Source organism: Ornithodoros turicata, chromosome 2 (genome assembly GCF_037126465.1).
Source record: "Ornithodoros turicata isolate Travis chromosome 2, ASM3712646v1, whole genome shotgun sequence".
Taxonomy (NCBI): Eukaryota; Metazoa; Arthropoda; class Arachnida; order Ixodida; family Argasidae; genus Ornithodoros; species Ornithodoros turicata.
Genome location: NC_088202.1, coordinates 35,476,956 through 35,494,260, shown reverse-complemented (window position 1 = coordinate 35,494,260; position 17,305 = coordinate 35,476,956). Strand labels below are relative to the sequence as shown.

The following is a 17,305-nucleotide window of genomic DNA, read 5'->3' as shown; positions in this document are numbered from 1 at the left end:
ACCAGTTCTAATGAATCTACCTTCAATGGAATGCGTGTACTCGCTCATGAACAATAAAAGTTCGAAATCGTACATTTTTTACCGGAAGTGCTGTGTTCGAGAATTTTTTCGTAGCGCCCCTTTAAAGTAGGAGTCACGGGACTTTTTCCGCATGCTGCACCCATAGTTTTTATCAGCCGAATTTGAAGGATGTGGTAAAAAAAGAAGCGCGTTGCTATGAGGTCAAAGTTGGGAAAAAATTCGAACCAACATTCGCCGCCGCAACCTTCCGCCTCTCCATATCGGAAACGGTTCATCGGATGGAGGTCGAAATTGTTGCATTTGTCATCAATCGAGATGCTATCTAACATATATTTTTTTTATGGAAATTAAAAATTGTCAATTTCCCACCCTTGTCGATTTAAAATGGAACTACCCAAGAGTGGACAGAAGGCGATCGCACTGTGTCACCTCTAGCGTTCGTACGCCCCGTGCGGGCAACGGGCATGCCGAGCGTGCTCCCTCTTAAAGGTTGAAGACGCGTAGCCATTTCCGATCGTTGGGATCATTGAATGTGGATGTTGTATTTCACGCGCGACCAGCCGCCGTACGATTAGCTGGAAGCTAACACCGGCCGCGTTTTGGAGGGCATGAGTACTTCCCTCAGAGCTATGCAGTCCCGAGCATTGCCCGAGCCCAGAGCTGCGTCGGCCTGCAGTGTGATCGCATTAGATTCCGCCTCACGAAAAAAAAAAAAAAAAAACTAGTCCTCCGTCATTTAATTCCCCGTTTGCTCAGACGGCTCTCCTCGCCGGCGCGTAGCAGACAGCTGGCCACTCCGCCGCGCGGAATTGCGCAATGCCAGTGGGAGAGGGGCGCAAAGGGAAGCCCAACGAAAATACATGTAATGAATGAATGATGGCAGTTGAGTTGAAAGCATCCAGAAAGAAAATAGTAAAACTTTATCGAAAATCAGCCCCACATTCTGTTGCATTGCCAACACGTAATTCGTTAAGTACCCTTAAATTTTTGTGTTGCACCAAAATAGAAAAAAGTGATACTGATAAAAGTGTACTGAATCGTAGATGACTGGATCACTCTGGGAGGGGCGGTGCACAACTCCCATCTCCATCATCACGTATCGTGTTGGTGTTGACTCGGGCTTCACGGGGCATGAACAGTGTGGAGTTGGTAGGTATGGTACACCTTCCCAAAAGCGGATTTTTGGTCAGGAACCTCCTCGTCATTTAGCACCAGGCGAACACGCCTGAGTGAAGGAATTCCTATCGCGGGCCTAGGCTCAGCTACGCCCCAAAACACACGCCTGCGTCGATTTCTACCATCAGTACTCAAAAGACCACAGGTCATTGGCTACTTAACCTGGGGGTCACAATTAAATGGATCGTTAATAAATCGTGGGACATGTTACGAATACCTATACTAAACATGTAGCCCATGGGTCTATTTTAATGCTGACGTTTCGGGGCTTTGTAAAAATTTTCCTCGCGTAGTACAGACTGTTGTAATCACGAAAAAAAAAAAAAAAAAAAGGTATGCGAGGAAGAGGGGCACATCTTGCCATGATTGTCCGTGGGAGTAGGAAAGGCTTTCCTTCCCGAAATTACGAAATAATATGATGTGATATATTTATTATTCGTTTTTACTTTGTTTTGACGTGAATGCATGTACCTATATGCGTTCAATATTATGGCGAAGACCAAGAGTTTCGCGACATGATTTGGCAAGCTTGAAACGGGTCGTGCTTGAAGACACAGCTAGAGGTCCACGGGAAAGGTGCCGTCCAATCGGCAGAATAACGTTAACTGCGTTCAAAGAACTGCACCTGGTCTTCCCTCGGTGCGGTGAGGGGAAGTGATTGGAACAAAACGGCTACTCCTGTCGGGGAGAGGACGCCGCTAGTGTGTGTGCAGATTTCAGACAAGGTCACATCAATTCGCGTAGAATGCGAAACGGCGCTTCGCTCAATTTCACATCCATGCATCTTGTGAGGGAGCTCCACGGAGCGAAATCCACGCGCAAATCCGCTGAAACAGGGGCGATTCAATCCAAATCATTCGTGGAATATGCGATTGAATCCAAATCCAAATCATTAGTGGAAAATGCGATTGAATCCAAATCCAAATCATTAGTGGAAAATGCGATTCAATCCAAGTCCAAATCCTGTCCATATTTTTTTGCGCAAATCAAATCGCAAATCAAATCCGCCAGCCCTCCGGTGGATTTAAATCCGGATTGAAATCAAATCCGTGGATTCAAATCCGCAACACTGCTGTTTGCAGGCAGGGCTATTCAAGCTGTTGAAAGTAATGATGATTACGATGGTTTAGCATTTAGTTGTGCAATGACAATGGAAGCCAAATTGTTCACAATGCCAGCTTGCAAATGCACCCTCTTGCAAGTGATGGGAAAGGGTCTTATTCCTGGCACATTGTTTGAGAGGACGCTGTCATATTGGGGATGCTGCCGCTTTCACGCACACTCATTCACCTTGTACTTTACTGATTCTATCATTTACTCATTTACCTATATGGTGTATAGATAGATGTACTTATGCTTTGTTCTCTGCAAAATAGTCATTCTGTGTGCGTAATGTGGAGACAGTACATATGCGTTCCCAAAGCTGGTGAAACAGTTATTGTCATTTCTGTGCATGACTCGTTGTAAATGCTACCAAAAGCTAGCGGCTTGCGGGGTTGTACTTGCGTGCATCAGGGCGGCTGGGTTAAGTCAATAATTGTATGTGTGTGCTATCTGTAACACTGAATGACACCATTAAAGTAGCAAAAATTGCGATCAAGGGACATTGCACGCCAGCCACCTTATGTACAGTGTAATATTATTATTCTGTGTAATAATATATCCTGACAAGAGTGCGGAACAACTCTAACATCTGTTCGTGTCATCTGATAACGTTTTAAGCTGTGCATATTTTTCACAATGCATACGAATACAAAAAAAGTTCATGCTTTGAGAAAGAGGAAAAAAAGAGGGTAATGACGCAATGTTCCGGAGTAATATTACACATAACAAAAGCCAAAATATCAGAAAAAAAAAGAACGCCTCCAACTACACCAAATAAAAGCTACCCCACCTTTGTGGGGTAGCTTTATTTGGGTGTTGTTTTTGCTGTTGTGGGGTGACGATCTAAACCCGACGTCACTAAACCGATGGTTTAAGTCGGTTGGTGAATACGGGTATTTGTCTTCTTAAGGTACAACAAACGCATTTTCATCGTGTGATCCCGCGATGAACAATCCTTAATTGCGTTTTACGAGCATTTTAACTCCGTACATCAGGCCATCAGGCCATGTAACCTTTCTCACGCATCAATGAACTTTCTAGACGTACGTGACTGTCTTTATACACTCTAGTAAGCTGATCACGAATCTATACAAGAAACCCACTGACAAACGCCAGCACCTTCATTTTAACAGCTACCATCCTAAAACTCAGAAAAGGAGAATCCCAAGGAGAAATGGTCAACTCACATGTCTAAAACGCATACACCCTAACCCAAAAGATTTTGAGGCATGCGCTGAAGAAATGCCGGACGATTCTAGAAAACGAAATTACCCTCACAAACTTATACAGGGTGCTTCAGTTAAATCCCCGGGCTAAATAATTCGTGAACCGGTGCACCAATCGAAGAACTTTTTTTCACAAGTATCTGTCCGATACCACCTACAAGCTGCGCACCGTGTGAGTGAGTGGGGGTGCTCATTATTTAAATAAAAATTCAAATGAGTTTTGTGAAAAAACGTAACTTCTAAAGCAGGGCGCTATCAGCATTAAAATGGGTACTACACCTTTTGGGACCTTCAGTGGACACCTTTTAGAGAAAAATCTGCCACCGAAGCGGGTCATTTGTTGCAGTAATTAGTTGGTTTCGGTTTACGTATTTTTGTCGCGGCTGGTCGCGGCGAAGCGCAAAAGGACGTAATTCGTTGGTGTAATACATTGGTGTAACGACGTAATTCATTTTTGGATAAGGGAGTGAAAAAGCGTCCTTTTGCGCTTCACCGCGACCAACCGCGACAAAATATGTAAACCGAAACCAACTCATTACTGCAACAAACGACCGCTTCGGTGGCAGATTTTTCTCTAATAGGTGTCCACTGAAGGTCCCAAAAGATTGATTGATTGATTGATTGATGTGTTTAATGGCACAAAGGCAACAAAGAGGTAGTACCCATTTTAATGCGGACAGTGCCCTGCTTTAGAAGTTTTGTTTTTTTACGAAACTCATTTGAATTTTTATTTAAATAATGAGCGCCTGCCACTCATTCACACGGTGCGCAGCTTGTAGGCGGTATCGGATAGATACTTGTAAAAAAGAAAGTTCTCCGATCCCTTACAAAAATACGTATTTACTTTCAATTGAGAGTCAATTGACCAAAGTCAACCTTGGTCTTCCAAATGTCAATTGACTGTCAATAGAAATGTGATTGACTTTTCACTCACTTCCTATTGATAATTGGCCAGTGTTTTTTAATTGCATGTCAATTGACTTTTATCAATTGACTTTGAGCACTCATCTTATTGACTCTTCTGTGCTCCTGTTGAAATGTTTGGCCAGTGCTTTTTAATTGCATTTCTATTGACTTTTTTTAACTGAACGCACCTTCAGGTATTATGCTCACTCGAGGGTGCTGAATGAAGCACATCAAAAGCAAAATCTGGTTGTACACATTTTTATTTGGCAGCCCAGTTAAACTAGATTTCATAATGAGCTTGTTGTTGAATTCATGACGTGACCCATACGCTGGAGAACCCTTGGGTGTCGCTGACTTTGCACCTGCGCTTTCAGCTGGCACAGCGAACATTGCACAGATATACCCTGAAACAAACATAACAGACATCACTATATGCAATTCTTACCAAGAAGAAGTTAGGCAAAGAAAAACAAACAAAACCAATTTTGCGAGTGGTCAGGGTCGAAAAATTGGCACTGCATGGAGATTGTTCTAAGTTGAAATCAGGTGTGAAGTAGAGACGTGATGTCTACTGCTGCTGGTTTTATATGTTGCCCATCTGAGTGCTGAACTGAACTATGAACTATAACCAACTTCCCCGTTTTATCCCACTGGTGATCTGTAGCACTGCTGCATTTTTAATACGTTTGACCGAAAAGCAACAGTAGAAAATGAGGGATTTGTGGCTCATAATTTCTATGCTTCCGCCACTTTTTCGATGGACGTTTGCTTCGATTGAGCCAGCCGGGTGACAAATTGAACTTTATCTACATACAGTTTCTGCACAACAGAGTGGAAATTAATTCCCACAGCACCCTCACGGGAAAACCACCTCTTATCCTTATAAATGGGGCGGCACCTATCACCGCTCACATGATATGGTATAAAATTGGAGAACACCACATGCATTACCTTGTCTACCTGTGCCACTGCAGGACAACTCTGCATGGAGCTGCAGCACATGCAATCTTGTTCACAACACATAATCTTCTCAGCCGCAGCACCACCCACGTAGCATCTGTAACATTAACAGGAAGATGAAAAGGTATAAGACGCGAAAGACACATTTTTGTCAGCCAAAATAACTGAAGTGAACTCAAAAACAAATGCAAGCAAGCACATGGTAAAGCAGCCCACACTTACAAAACTGTGACCTGTTGATATCTTTGCAGTCAACGTAAAGCACACACATAAAGTAAAGAAAAACAAAAGAAATCGCACTTAACATATAAAACAGTAAAGTTAGTTCATGAATGAAAAGAAGCTGTCACTGCGCAACAGTGGAGTCAATCGGTTAAAAGAACATGTCACAACACTTGACGGTGTCATGGTATATACCCCATAGATAAGACACATACCGCACATTACAAGCCTCCGTAAGCTGTGCGTGGAGTTGCTGAGTTGTTGAACAGCAATCACGCAACAAACAGCGAGAGGAAAAGTATAGCGTACAACGACATCTACGCAACAATTACTTCAGCTGCTACGAAAGAACAAAGTACGCTTAAGAAAGCAACTTAGGAATTACTTACGATCTTTACGGGGTCGACCTCGATCCATGTGCATTGGCACTGTTCCTCTTCTTCGTCACTTGCTTTTCAGTTCTCACGTGTTAATCGCGTACGCGGCCTCATGTACGCACGACAAAACCACGCAAACGGAACGTCGTCGATATGTCGACCTTGACGAAAACCACGATAAACACACCAAACCAAAGATGGACGACGCAACATGACCAAACAAGACCACCTTCCCGCCGCCCGACCGGCTCGCTTTGGGCAACAGTGTTGCCAGACTTCATTTGCTATACGATGCGAGTTGTTGAAAAAAAGAAAAATACATACATTGCTATTTTGACTGTCGCTTCACAATATGATATAATTACATGTGCGATATAATTACATGTACAAGGGGACCGTACGCTGTCAAAGGAAAATAGTTCTTAATTTTAATCTCGTTTTCCTCGCTTTGAAACCTTCGAATGTTCAAAAACGTAACTGGTTTCGGTTTCGTTGTCGCCATGTGCACACTTCATGATTCATTCAGACATATGGTGTCGCATGAAGCATATATGTCTGGCAGAATACACAAGGCGAAAATTTCTTTAATTCAGTGTGTTGTTAGTGTGCCAAATTATTGCTCACATGTTTGCGTTTCATTGGCTCCCGTACGCGTCGCAGTCGTGCGTTGTCATTCTAGGTTAGGCTGTTGGTACTCGCTCATAACATAAACCGCACAAGCAGTGGTTCTCTAATCTAAACCAAACGGTTTTTGTTCTTCACTTCAAATGCCACGAAGGACGAATGGTCGCATTAAATGGAATTCCCGATGTACAATGCTACAGCGCTCTCAAAATTGTGCTGATAAATGCGACACGTGCTCGACTCCTGGAGCTCACCAGCGAATTCAATCGGCAATGTTTTTTCGTCCGGAAGTGGCTATAGCTCTCCCAGTTGTCGGGAGCACGTGGATCTGATAACTGAAACAAAATCCATCCTGTTTATGTGTGCAATGCATTGCACATGTTTAATTCTTTGATGCATGCGAACGAATAAAATCATATGACTATTGCATTGGTACACCACTAAGCAGGTAGACACAAAAATACGAAAGAATCTGTTTCAAATGAAATAGGATCACTTAATTAAAAATGATATATTTAGGAACACCTCAATTGACTGCTTATTGCCCTTTGTCAATAGAAATTCTGTCAAAATATAGCAAGTAACATGGTGTCAATAGGAATTCTGTCAAAATATTATCAATAACATGTCAATTGACTTTAAGCGGCCAATGTCATTTAGAAGTCAACGAAGGTAGAAAGTCAATACGGTCAATATGAAATCAATTAATTGTCAATTAGAAGTCAATTTTCATTTTTGTAAGGGATTGGTGCACCCGTTCGCGAATTTAGCCCGGGGATTTAACTGAAACACCCGGTATATGCTCTCCACGTGCAATCTCTAGATCGGGATAAATTACTTTCACATGAACCGCAGAAGCAACAAAATGCTTTATCCTTTGTTACCACCAATAACAGAGCACTGAGTATAGCGCAGGATCCATCTTATCCCGCCATCTCAACATACTTCAGAGCGACGACAGATTTAAAATAATTTTTCCTGCTTCCCACAATATCACATTCCGTCGATCACGTAACATTCGTAACTTACTAGTTTCATCGCGTCTATCGCGACCTGGATGTTCCCGTCGTGGTACGTAACAAACGCTGCGAAACATGACATTTCATCAATCCATGTACATCTATCTTTAGCACATCAAATTCGTTTATTTTCAAAATCTGACAGCTGTTGCACTGCCACCCTTTGCTACCTTATTAAGCGTAGTAAATGCTGTATTCAATATATTGAGAAAACCTCGAAAACCCCGAGAAGAAAGGGGTGCTGACAATTGCTCACCAAAAACTGCTGAGGCCGGACAATTGCTCACCGCCTCTTTCACCGCAGTTATGTTGTGATTTTATTTCGCGTTTATTGCGCTGATATACGTGACTTTGTTATGCTAGCTGAATTTCTTTTTTAGCTTTTTAAGCTGCTTGAAATAGATCTAGGAAAACCACCAGTGAAGAGGGTGAGGCGAGAGGTCGTCCACTTGCAGGCACGCCTGAAGCGTCTTTGTCGGGACTACCTGCGTCCATCGGGCGTTCCTATAGGATTTTTTCCAAGGGGGGAAGGAAGTTGCTCCAGCTTGGGGGCAAAGGGTACAACCACTCACCTCTTTTCCTGGAGACGGACGCTGCGGACTGTGCGGGTGTTCACAGGTTCATAATATTACGACATCTGAGAGAAATCATGGCCTATGAATAAAGAGTGCACAATTTCCACAAGGACCTTGTCCTCCTCATGCTACGCCCATGCCTGCGTCACCAGTATCTTCCAAGACACAAGCCGTGGGGAGATGCATCTGCTTCTGAAGCCATTACGATGACGAAAATAAACACCATGTGTTTTCAAAAACAGCACGTGTCTTTGGGAGCATAGCTTTCTTTGTCCACGAGGAAGGTCTAGAACTCTTAGCAGGTAAGCAGAACTCGCAAGACGGCAAGGAAGCAGGAGAGCTGGTGACGCCATAATTAAAAACCAGAGACACATAAAGAAGACGTCGTGTTGTGCCCGTGTCGTTTATGTGTCCCTCGGGAGGCGTGTTGTCAGGAAGCGTTCAACCTTAGAGAGCTAAAAAAGAAGTTTAGCTGACATAAAAGAACTCAAGTATATGATCGCCATAAACGAGAAATAAAATCACATCACATAAAAACGCGAATAGAAAAAATAGAATCACATATGAGTGCGGTGAGAGAGAGGGTGAGCAATTTTCAAGCTTCAGCAGTTTTTTGATGAGCACTTGTCCGGTGAGCAACTGTTCGGTGAACAATTGTACGGTGAGCAATTGTCCAGGATCCGAGGGAAAAGCTTTACGGCCATAAATCAGATATTGGTAATAACCATCCTACACCCGTTTCTACGCATTTTAACCTTCCTGGACACGCTTTAAGTACTGGCCTCAAACTTGCATCCTTGAATCCGGTTATAACAGCGACATGAAAACATCAATATCGCGGATCCTTGTTGATCACAAAATTCCAGTCTCTGAAGCCGCACCGTTTGAACACCCACGCAGGCCAACTACAATTATTTAACCTGTACACTATAAAAACAGAACTTCACAGCATAGCACGTTGTGCGCCAACCATTGCCACGAATGATAGGGTTATTGCTTCTGATTCAAAGAGAGAGGAGTACGCCTTTTTTTGTGGTAATTTGTGTAGATACTCTCACAAATATTTTTCTCATAAAAAATAAAATAAAATAATGATAAACACACGCACAAAATTAAAAAAAATTCTTGCATTATTTTCTCCTTCACGTTCTCACAGCCCACTGGTGACCTTTGTGCTCCGCACCTCTGTCCTCATTCCGTCGCCATAACCCCTTTTTATCCTTTATTACTGGAACATCACCTACATGCGTTCTCGCTTGCTGTGTAAATCTCTTGGGCTCGTGTTATGTTGCACTTCTGAGGCCCCTGCTTTTTGTATTGATGTTGTTTTGATTTTTACCTGTATTTATATCTTTTCCATCACCCTGTCACCGTTTCGTACAGAGACTCCCCGTCAACTGTATATATGGAAATACCATCAAAAGGCCGAATATCATAACGCCAAATTGTCACGAGGCCGAAAGCTGAGACGCTGGAAAATCACAAGGCCGAGCAATCAGAAAGGCGAACGTCAAAAGGCCGAAAATCAGAACACGAACAATCAGAAGGCCCAAAATAAAAACGCTAAAGAGACATAAGACCCAGGGCGAGCACCCCAGTGAATGACCTCTGAAGGGGATTGTTCCTTTGATAAGATTATAAAAGGAACAATCCTCTTGTGGGATTGAAGTTTTGTGGCTCTTGTGTTAGAAATCAAATAATTGTAATGCACAGCATTTGGTGCTCGGAAATAGACTGGCTGAGAAAAGAACAACAATAAAGAACAAAAGCAATAACCTATAACATGTTCACTACATAAGGACAGTGCCTCCTGTGTGAATGCCAGTGAATAACATGTAATAAATTGCAGAGCAGATGGTGCTTCTCTACATTTGGTGACCCGAACGTGATTGCCCCCGAGTGCAATAAACACATACAATAACACAGTGTTTCATATGTCTACTTTTCCTTTTTCCTTTCCCGTCAGTGATCCAAAGTACATTATACGTCGGTACGTTATAGTATATAAGTACGTTATACGTCAAAGTACTTCGGAGAAATGATTTATTTCGTGATTAATTCCAAACAAGTCTATCCTGCTAAATTAGTAGAGCTAATTATTTTTTTATCGCAGTTGAAATAACAGTTTTCGTACCTTGGGTTCCTTATTTTTCGGCCTTTCGATAATCTGGTTCTCTGACTTTTCGGCCTTCTGAGAGTTCAGTATTTTGATTTTTCAGCCTTCTGGTTTTCGCCCTTGTGATTGTTCGATGTTTTGATTTCCTTGTTTACCAAGTGCAAATAAGTAAGTGACTCCTACCGTTTAATATCAGGCCTTCATTTTAATACTACTGTAGAACATATACTGATCAGAACTGTGCGCCGTTGATCTGTGACAGATCGAAGTCTTGCATAGGTAACCGCCAATATTTCAGACACGGGGCAGGCGGCTACTCTCGCCTTTGCCTCGATATACAGGATGTAAATTTTTGCCAACTGAACTCGGAAATTTGCCAAGCAAGTGGTACTTTTTTACCCCACGATTGTGAGGTTAAAACATCAGGAGGTGGCAAAATCCTAGTAAGAACAAATGCCGTTGACCCATTTTTCTAGGTGCTGTAGTTTTTTTATTACAATTCAATGGCTTGTTACGCTATATGTGCGAAAGAGGTGAGACAGCATAATTTGAAGCCTTCACCTCGACAACAATGGAGAGTGTACATAAGCGCGGATATTCTCGAGCGCTCGAGTGATTTTTGTGCATGGCAAGTCAGTCTGTATGGGTATGTCTGCGGCTAATCTGGACCGCTTGGAATTCTTCAACCAGCGCCGGGAATTGCACGGCGCTGGACTCGAAACATCTCGAATCTCGAAACAGCATTAAGCTTGTCAGTTCTTAAGAGTGGTACTGCTCATACTACTTGTTGCTATATACCGTCTTACTCTTTAACAGCTTGAATCCAGGAACCGAAGCTCGGTGCCAGGCCGTATTTTCCTCGAATTCCAATGACAACGGAACCATAGTCCGGGTTCTTGCTCTTCTGTACCGCTTTGAATCTCTGCAAGTACAGTGGCAGTATAGTATTGAATGAATGGGAGATGGTGACATGTGGTTGATGTATGAATTGTCTACATTCAAATTGAAATGATGGAGCTATAAAAGAACCAGTCATTGAACAATGTATCTCGTAAACGCGCGTAAAAATACGACGTTAGGTAGTAGTTGGGCTACCACCCTAGGGTTTTTCCGTACGTCTCGCACGGAAGACTGAAACGACAGACATCGGTTGACAAGTGCGCATTTATTTCGCAGATATATTACAATGACCTCTCACAAAGAACAGAACACGTAACAGCTAGCACATCAGAGTTACAATCGAGACACACTACACTCACTTAACTCGGGGCGAGGGCAACTGAAGTAAGTTACGTAAGTCATGCTACTCACAAATGTCAAATCTATTAGAGCACTTCCAAACGTAGTCGGCGGTAACTCAAACCGAACTCTCTGATCATATACTCCAAGAGCGATGTACTCTAATATACATCATGCACCCGTCTACAGATTGTCCCAAATTGTGGCGTGGAGTGCTGTGCCGTAGTGCTGTATAGACGAATCGACTCTAACTTCACATTTCTGGAAAGTCAAACGAGACAGATGCAGTCAGCAAGACGACAAGAGTGAATCAGACTTCTGACAGCGATCTTCAAACACGTGCCGCACACGCTGGGGCTGAGGGGGAGGCCGACGCAGTCTTTTTTTTTTTTGTTGTTGTTGTTGTTGTTGTTGCTTTCAGTCTTTCAGAGACCAGGGATCATGAGGCGGAGGGGTGGAGCCGGGTTGGGTCCTCACCCCCTTCGTCATGTAATTTCTCATTGAGAGTTTGTGTAACGAAAGTGACAGTTTTCGTGCCTGTCGGCTTTCCAGGAAGCCACTCTTCCTCGGCGCAGATTTTAAAGGGACTATGAAACGATTTTTTTCTTCGTTTCGTTTGAAAGAAGACATTTTTCTGAGTCTAGAACCGAAATTTTACTTTCGTCGCGCGAGCGGATTTCTCGGGAGTGAATTTAAACGGAGCGGCGAAGGGACAGGTGGGAGTAAGTCGCCATCTTCCCATGCATTTCTCCCTATTCAGCGCGTCAAACGGCGGTGGCAGCCATCAGACGTCCCACAGTTATTAGCACAGAAATATCTCTCCCCATACCTGGCGCAAAGTATAAAGTGTCTGGGCACACTGTGCCTAAAGTTGGATGATTGTTTGGATCCAAGTGGATTACAAACTCAATCCAAGCCATCCAACTGGCAACTTGTCCAAGCCAAGCCTAAATGATCCCAATGTCAACAGGAAGCACTGCGAAGGCGAAGATAATGCGAAATCGTCGGTTTGTGAATTGAGGAAACGTATTTTTCGAAGTTCTTGATCTACAATATGCTTCACAGTTTTGTGAAATTGGTGATTTGTGGCTTCCGGGCTTCAAGCCTTGTTTACGTCGTCGCGAGTAGTGTTGGCGGTGCTGTGGCCTTTACATTTGCGTGCCATTTACCACTTCTACCATGAACGATGACCTGCGTTCGTTTTTGTGAATTCGTTTCAAGTTTAGCGAAGTGAAGTACGCAGCATATGGATCATCGTGCTAGCTGCATCATGCAGTTAAATTATTAACAGATGCATCAAGTTCTTTGCATCGAATGAACTGCGCATGTTGACGATACTTGGCACAGAGCTCTGTAGGTCGATGTGCGATATCACAATCTGCCGTGATTCAGGCAGAATAGCTATTCGAATGCACGAAGTAGAGGGAAACGTGTAGGTGAATGAGAGAACAACACACAACTTTGTTGCATCAAAGAAAATATGTTTATTAATGCGAGTCACGATTTCATTAGAGAACAGTACAGTAAAATTAAGCTGTTTCACGGGGTAGTCAACAGACATGTAGCTGCTGCTGCCAAGGAGCATGTAAAAGCGTAGTTGTGGATGAGATGCTGTTCTACAGCGCTACGTCTGAGCAAACTGTACTTGCGTCTGTCTTTTTTTTTAAGTATGCTCCCGAAAAAAGGGAAGAAAAATGTGGAGGTACAGTCTTTCAGTTTCCCATCTGTAAATCATTGTGACATCAGGTGCTGCTGATGCATTTGGGTATTATAAGCTTCGTAATTTTTCTCTCTTCTCTGTGCAACTTGACCTCAGGTAAAGGAAGTCAAATATACAGTTGTCACAATTAATGGTCACAAATGCTGAATGTTGTGATATCAAACGTGCCTTGCATAGTTTATTTTTGCACTAAAATAATTTTACATCATACATATGCATTCATATTGCCACTAATTAGTAGATATGATACATGATTGGAGTTCAGACAGAGATCATGTTCAACCAAAATTGGAGCTCAACTGATTAGGGGTAATAATCAGTAGGAGATGAGTTTAACTTGGAAATCTCAGACCGTAAATATAATGTTGTAGGTAAACAGGCTGTTCGACACAGGTACACCTCTATATTAAAAGAATGGATGGTGATCATGAGTGGTCTACTTTATTATGTCGAATACATTTAACACACAGTTTGTGAATGGTCAATATTCCTGCAAAATATTATAATTAATTGAGATTCATAAAGCGAGTCTTATAATTTTACAATAAATAAGGAAATGGGTTTTGTTTAAAAGGGCCCTTTTAAACACTGTTATTAAAATAAAGGAATTCGTGAATTTCATCAATCAAGAGATGATTCTATTTTGTTTCAGTGAAAATACAATTGCATTGACTTTCTCTGTAACAAGCTGTGACTGTATTACACAGGGGCATTCACCACGCCACGCTGCACTGTCAGTGTCGGTACTCCCCATATAAAAGAGATGATCGACTGAGCAGACACGATGTAGAACATGTTGTAGCACATAGCTTCTTGATGTAGACAGTCGTAGTGCCCGCGCACTTTGCTGGAGATTCTTCCTTGGTTTTGGTATAATTGCACAAAATTTAAGCAATAGTTTTGTGGTTAGTACATGAATTTTAGTCATGTAACATGTGCTAGATGAATATATGCCTCACACAAACTATCTGGTCACCCTTTTTTTGCTTTTAAAAATTACATTTATGCAACAATCATGTACTTTTAATTAGCAAAAAGTACGCTGCAAGCAAACTTTCAACTGAATGGCCCAAGTGAAGCCGTTCCTGTGTCATGGCTTCATGGCAAATGCTTGAAGAGGTTTGCATCTGAGACACACTTTGCTGTTGGTTTACTCTTGCATGACCTGCACACAAGCACAAGCAGGATAAAATTAAGAAAATTCACAGAGAAGTACAGAGGCACACTGACACTAAAAGGAATGAAACAGTGTAAGCTCCATCACCTGAACATGTATACTTTGTTGACCTGGTGCCGAAACGCTAGGGCATGCACCAGGCTAAAGTACAGATCGACTGTGTCCACCATAAAAGGAGCATTGCTGAAAATGAGTGGAGCACATGAGGTCGTGTTTGCAGTCAGTGTAGGATTTCACATTCACTTCCTCAAGTCGCTGAACCCATTTCGAATATATCGTTCCGTATGTTGTTGTGGGAGCCTGTGAAGGTGACAAATTTTCATTAACAATGTTACAGAAACGAGAGAAGTAGTGCCCTCTTTATGTTTATGTAGCATAATACACCTTCAAATGTGTCGGAAAAAGCTATGGGATCTCCAGCTGCAGGTGCATGCATCCCCAGAGCCTTCGTGGAGCTGTTAATGGGATGGTGCAGCATCTGCTTGCCGTATTCCCAGAGTGAAAATATCTGAGTGCTTGTATTATCTTGAGGAAAATACAAGGTGCTCCTATACGTGTGTGTACTTGTATCTGAAATGCAATTATTTTCTTAGTAACTTGCACTGCTTCTTTCGGTACCTTTTCTCAGATGGTGAAACAAAGACATGGCAGATGGGATCAAACAAGTATAAGTAACTGGGATAAGGTGGGTGCTAAACGGCATGCTACCTTGCGGCATGTGCCCTCTAGTCAATGCTGTGTTAGTATAATATTTCTGATGTTGAAATTTATAGGTTTGGGTGAATGTTACAAATATAAAGCAATGTTTGTACATATTGTCACTCTGATGTACAAAGCTGCACGGCCAGGGAAAGACAAACTTAATTCACTCAAAAACATAGTGGAAGAATTTCACACACATGAAAGTAGGAAAAGCAGGCTACTTACTTTAGGAAAGATGCTCCTGATCCACCCTCTCTGCACTGAGTGCAGTTCTCTTTTATGCATTTATTGGGCAACAACAATAACAACTTTATTTTAAGATTATGAATGGGGAGTTCGATCCCCAGAGGCCAATGGGGAGTTTCATGTTTATGTAGCTGACTTCCGAAACAGAGCGTCGAAGCTCTCGGATTTCGGCTCCATTTAAAGGCATCGGTAACCACGATATCTTTGAAATCGCCAATAAACTCACTAATTAAAGACACGTTCACGCGTTTTATGACTCGACAGGTTTGACAACCACGGAATAGAAACCGAAATCTAAGTAGGCTCGAGTTAGAAAGCTCAGAGGTGGAGGCCAGTCTAAAACAATACATCGGAACAATAAAACACACAAGGTATGACCCCACTCTAGGTTTAATCGCTTTTTATCACGTTTCACACGTCTTTGTTTGGTACACACAGTGACAAAACGACAAACATGGACCAAAACCATTGTTCAGATTTCCTCCGCCAAAACTAGCGGGCTCCGCCAGTTCTGGCCTGGCAACACGGGGACGCCTAATGGCGGCTTCCGTAGTTTGACGGCAGTTTTGGATGAGCTCCGGTGACCTGCGAAGGGAGGACAGCTGGCGCCGCGCCGTGACGAGCTGCCGAGCGGAGACACAACGGGTAAAGTCCAGTTCTCACATACGACAACGGCGCACGGCAACAGCAACGGTGACGTGCCGTTGCCGCCGCCGTGCGTGTCGCCGTCGGTCCGCCTCGCCGTGCTGCCGTGTTCACGTGATGTCGAACATCACGAGCCGCGGCGAGCAAAGACGGATTTCCACGTGTTCTCCTTGTACGTGTTCTCTCTGTATCCTTAAAATCAGGATGCGACAAATCATACAAATAAGGAAACCTTCTCACAAGTTCAATTAATTTCTCGGCATCAAGCTGAGAAGCCGCCATCTTCATTGGTGCGGGCCGTTCATTGGTTGGATGTGATGTGGGCGGGACCACGGCACGGCAGAAGTTGAGCATGGCTCAACTTCCTTTTGCCGTGAGACGGCGGCCAGAACGGCGCCATTACGGCGTCGGAACGACACAATTTGCCGTGCCGTTCGCCGTTGCCGTGCGCCGTTGTCGTATGTGAGAACTAGGCTTAACTTGACGTGACCACGGCCGGCTCAGCAACACGTCATCGTGACGTGTTGCCGAGCCGAGGAATCCCGCCAGGAGGATGCGCCGTAGGATCCCGCGTATGCGTTCATCGGGAGTGGAAATCTCCATGACAGCAGCTTTCGCGCGATCGGCAGATTTCGGCAGTGGCGGCAGCCACAGCGCGAGCTCGCGGCATTACTTGCCATTGTGCAACACCGGTGACGTAACGGGGAACCGAAGAGCGGTTCGTACAGTTACACCATCGGCAGGGAAATATGCGCGGGAGAGGAGGAACGCGGAAGAGACATTTCCAGCGCGCGCTCCTCGCAGACTGGAGCGATTTCGTCCGGAAAAATTTGTGGCATATTAGTTTCTCTGCGGGAAGAACAGTTTCCATCGAAAAAAAGTATGGGGGTTCGGGAAATTTCACAGTCCCTTTAAAGACGAATTCACGCCAAAAGACATGCTACGGGCGAAGGTGCCATAGCCGCAGCCCAGTCTACAGGGTGTCCCAGAAAACGTGTCATTGAATTATAATAAAAAGACTACACCACCTAGAGTCATGCGGTCAATGGCATTTGCTCTTAGAGGGTTTTTGCCAACTCCTCATGTGAATGTCGTGTAACGTAAGTTTAATTATGTAAATTTTTGCGAGCTTAAGTCAGAAATTTGCCAAGTAAATGTCACTTTTTTACCCCACTAGTGTGAAGAGCTAGTCAAATTTAGTCAAATTAATGGTAATTGACAGGGATATTCAGGAGCTATCCTATCGGGTT

The 17,305-nt window shown here is 43.3% G+C and overlaps 1 protein-coding gene and 1 long non-coding RNA gene across 2 annotated transcripts in view; both read right to left on the bottom strand.

Annotated features, from left to right (window-relative positions):
* Positions 1-17,305, bottom strand: part of LOC135383350 (uncharacterized) — a 123,346-nt gene that overhangs the window by 24,605 nt on the left and 81,436 nt on the right. The window contains exon 3 of the mRNA XM_064612844.1: positions 11,133-11,248. Coding sequence (XP_064468914.1) covers positions 11,133-11,248 — 116 coding nt within the window. The remainder of the gene's footprint in view (positions 1-11,132; positions 11,249-17,305) is intronic.
* On the bottom strand, positions 4,678-6,231 carry LOC135383349 (uncharacterized). The gene is made up of 2 exons (XR_010419826.1): positions 5,385-6,231; positions 4,678-4,837 (listed from the first exon to the last, which is right to left on the bottom strand). It is a non-coding gene; the product is annotated as an uncharacterized LOC135383349 (long non-coding RNA).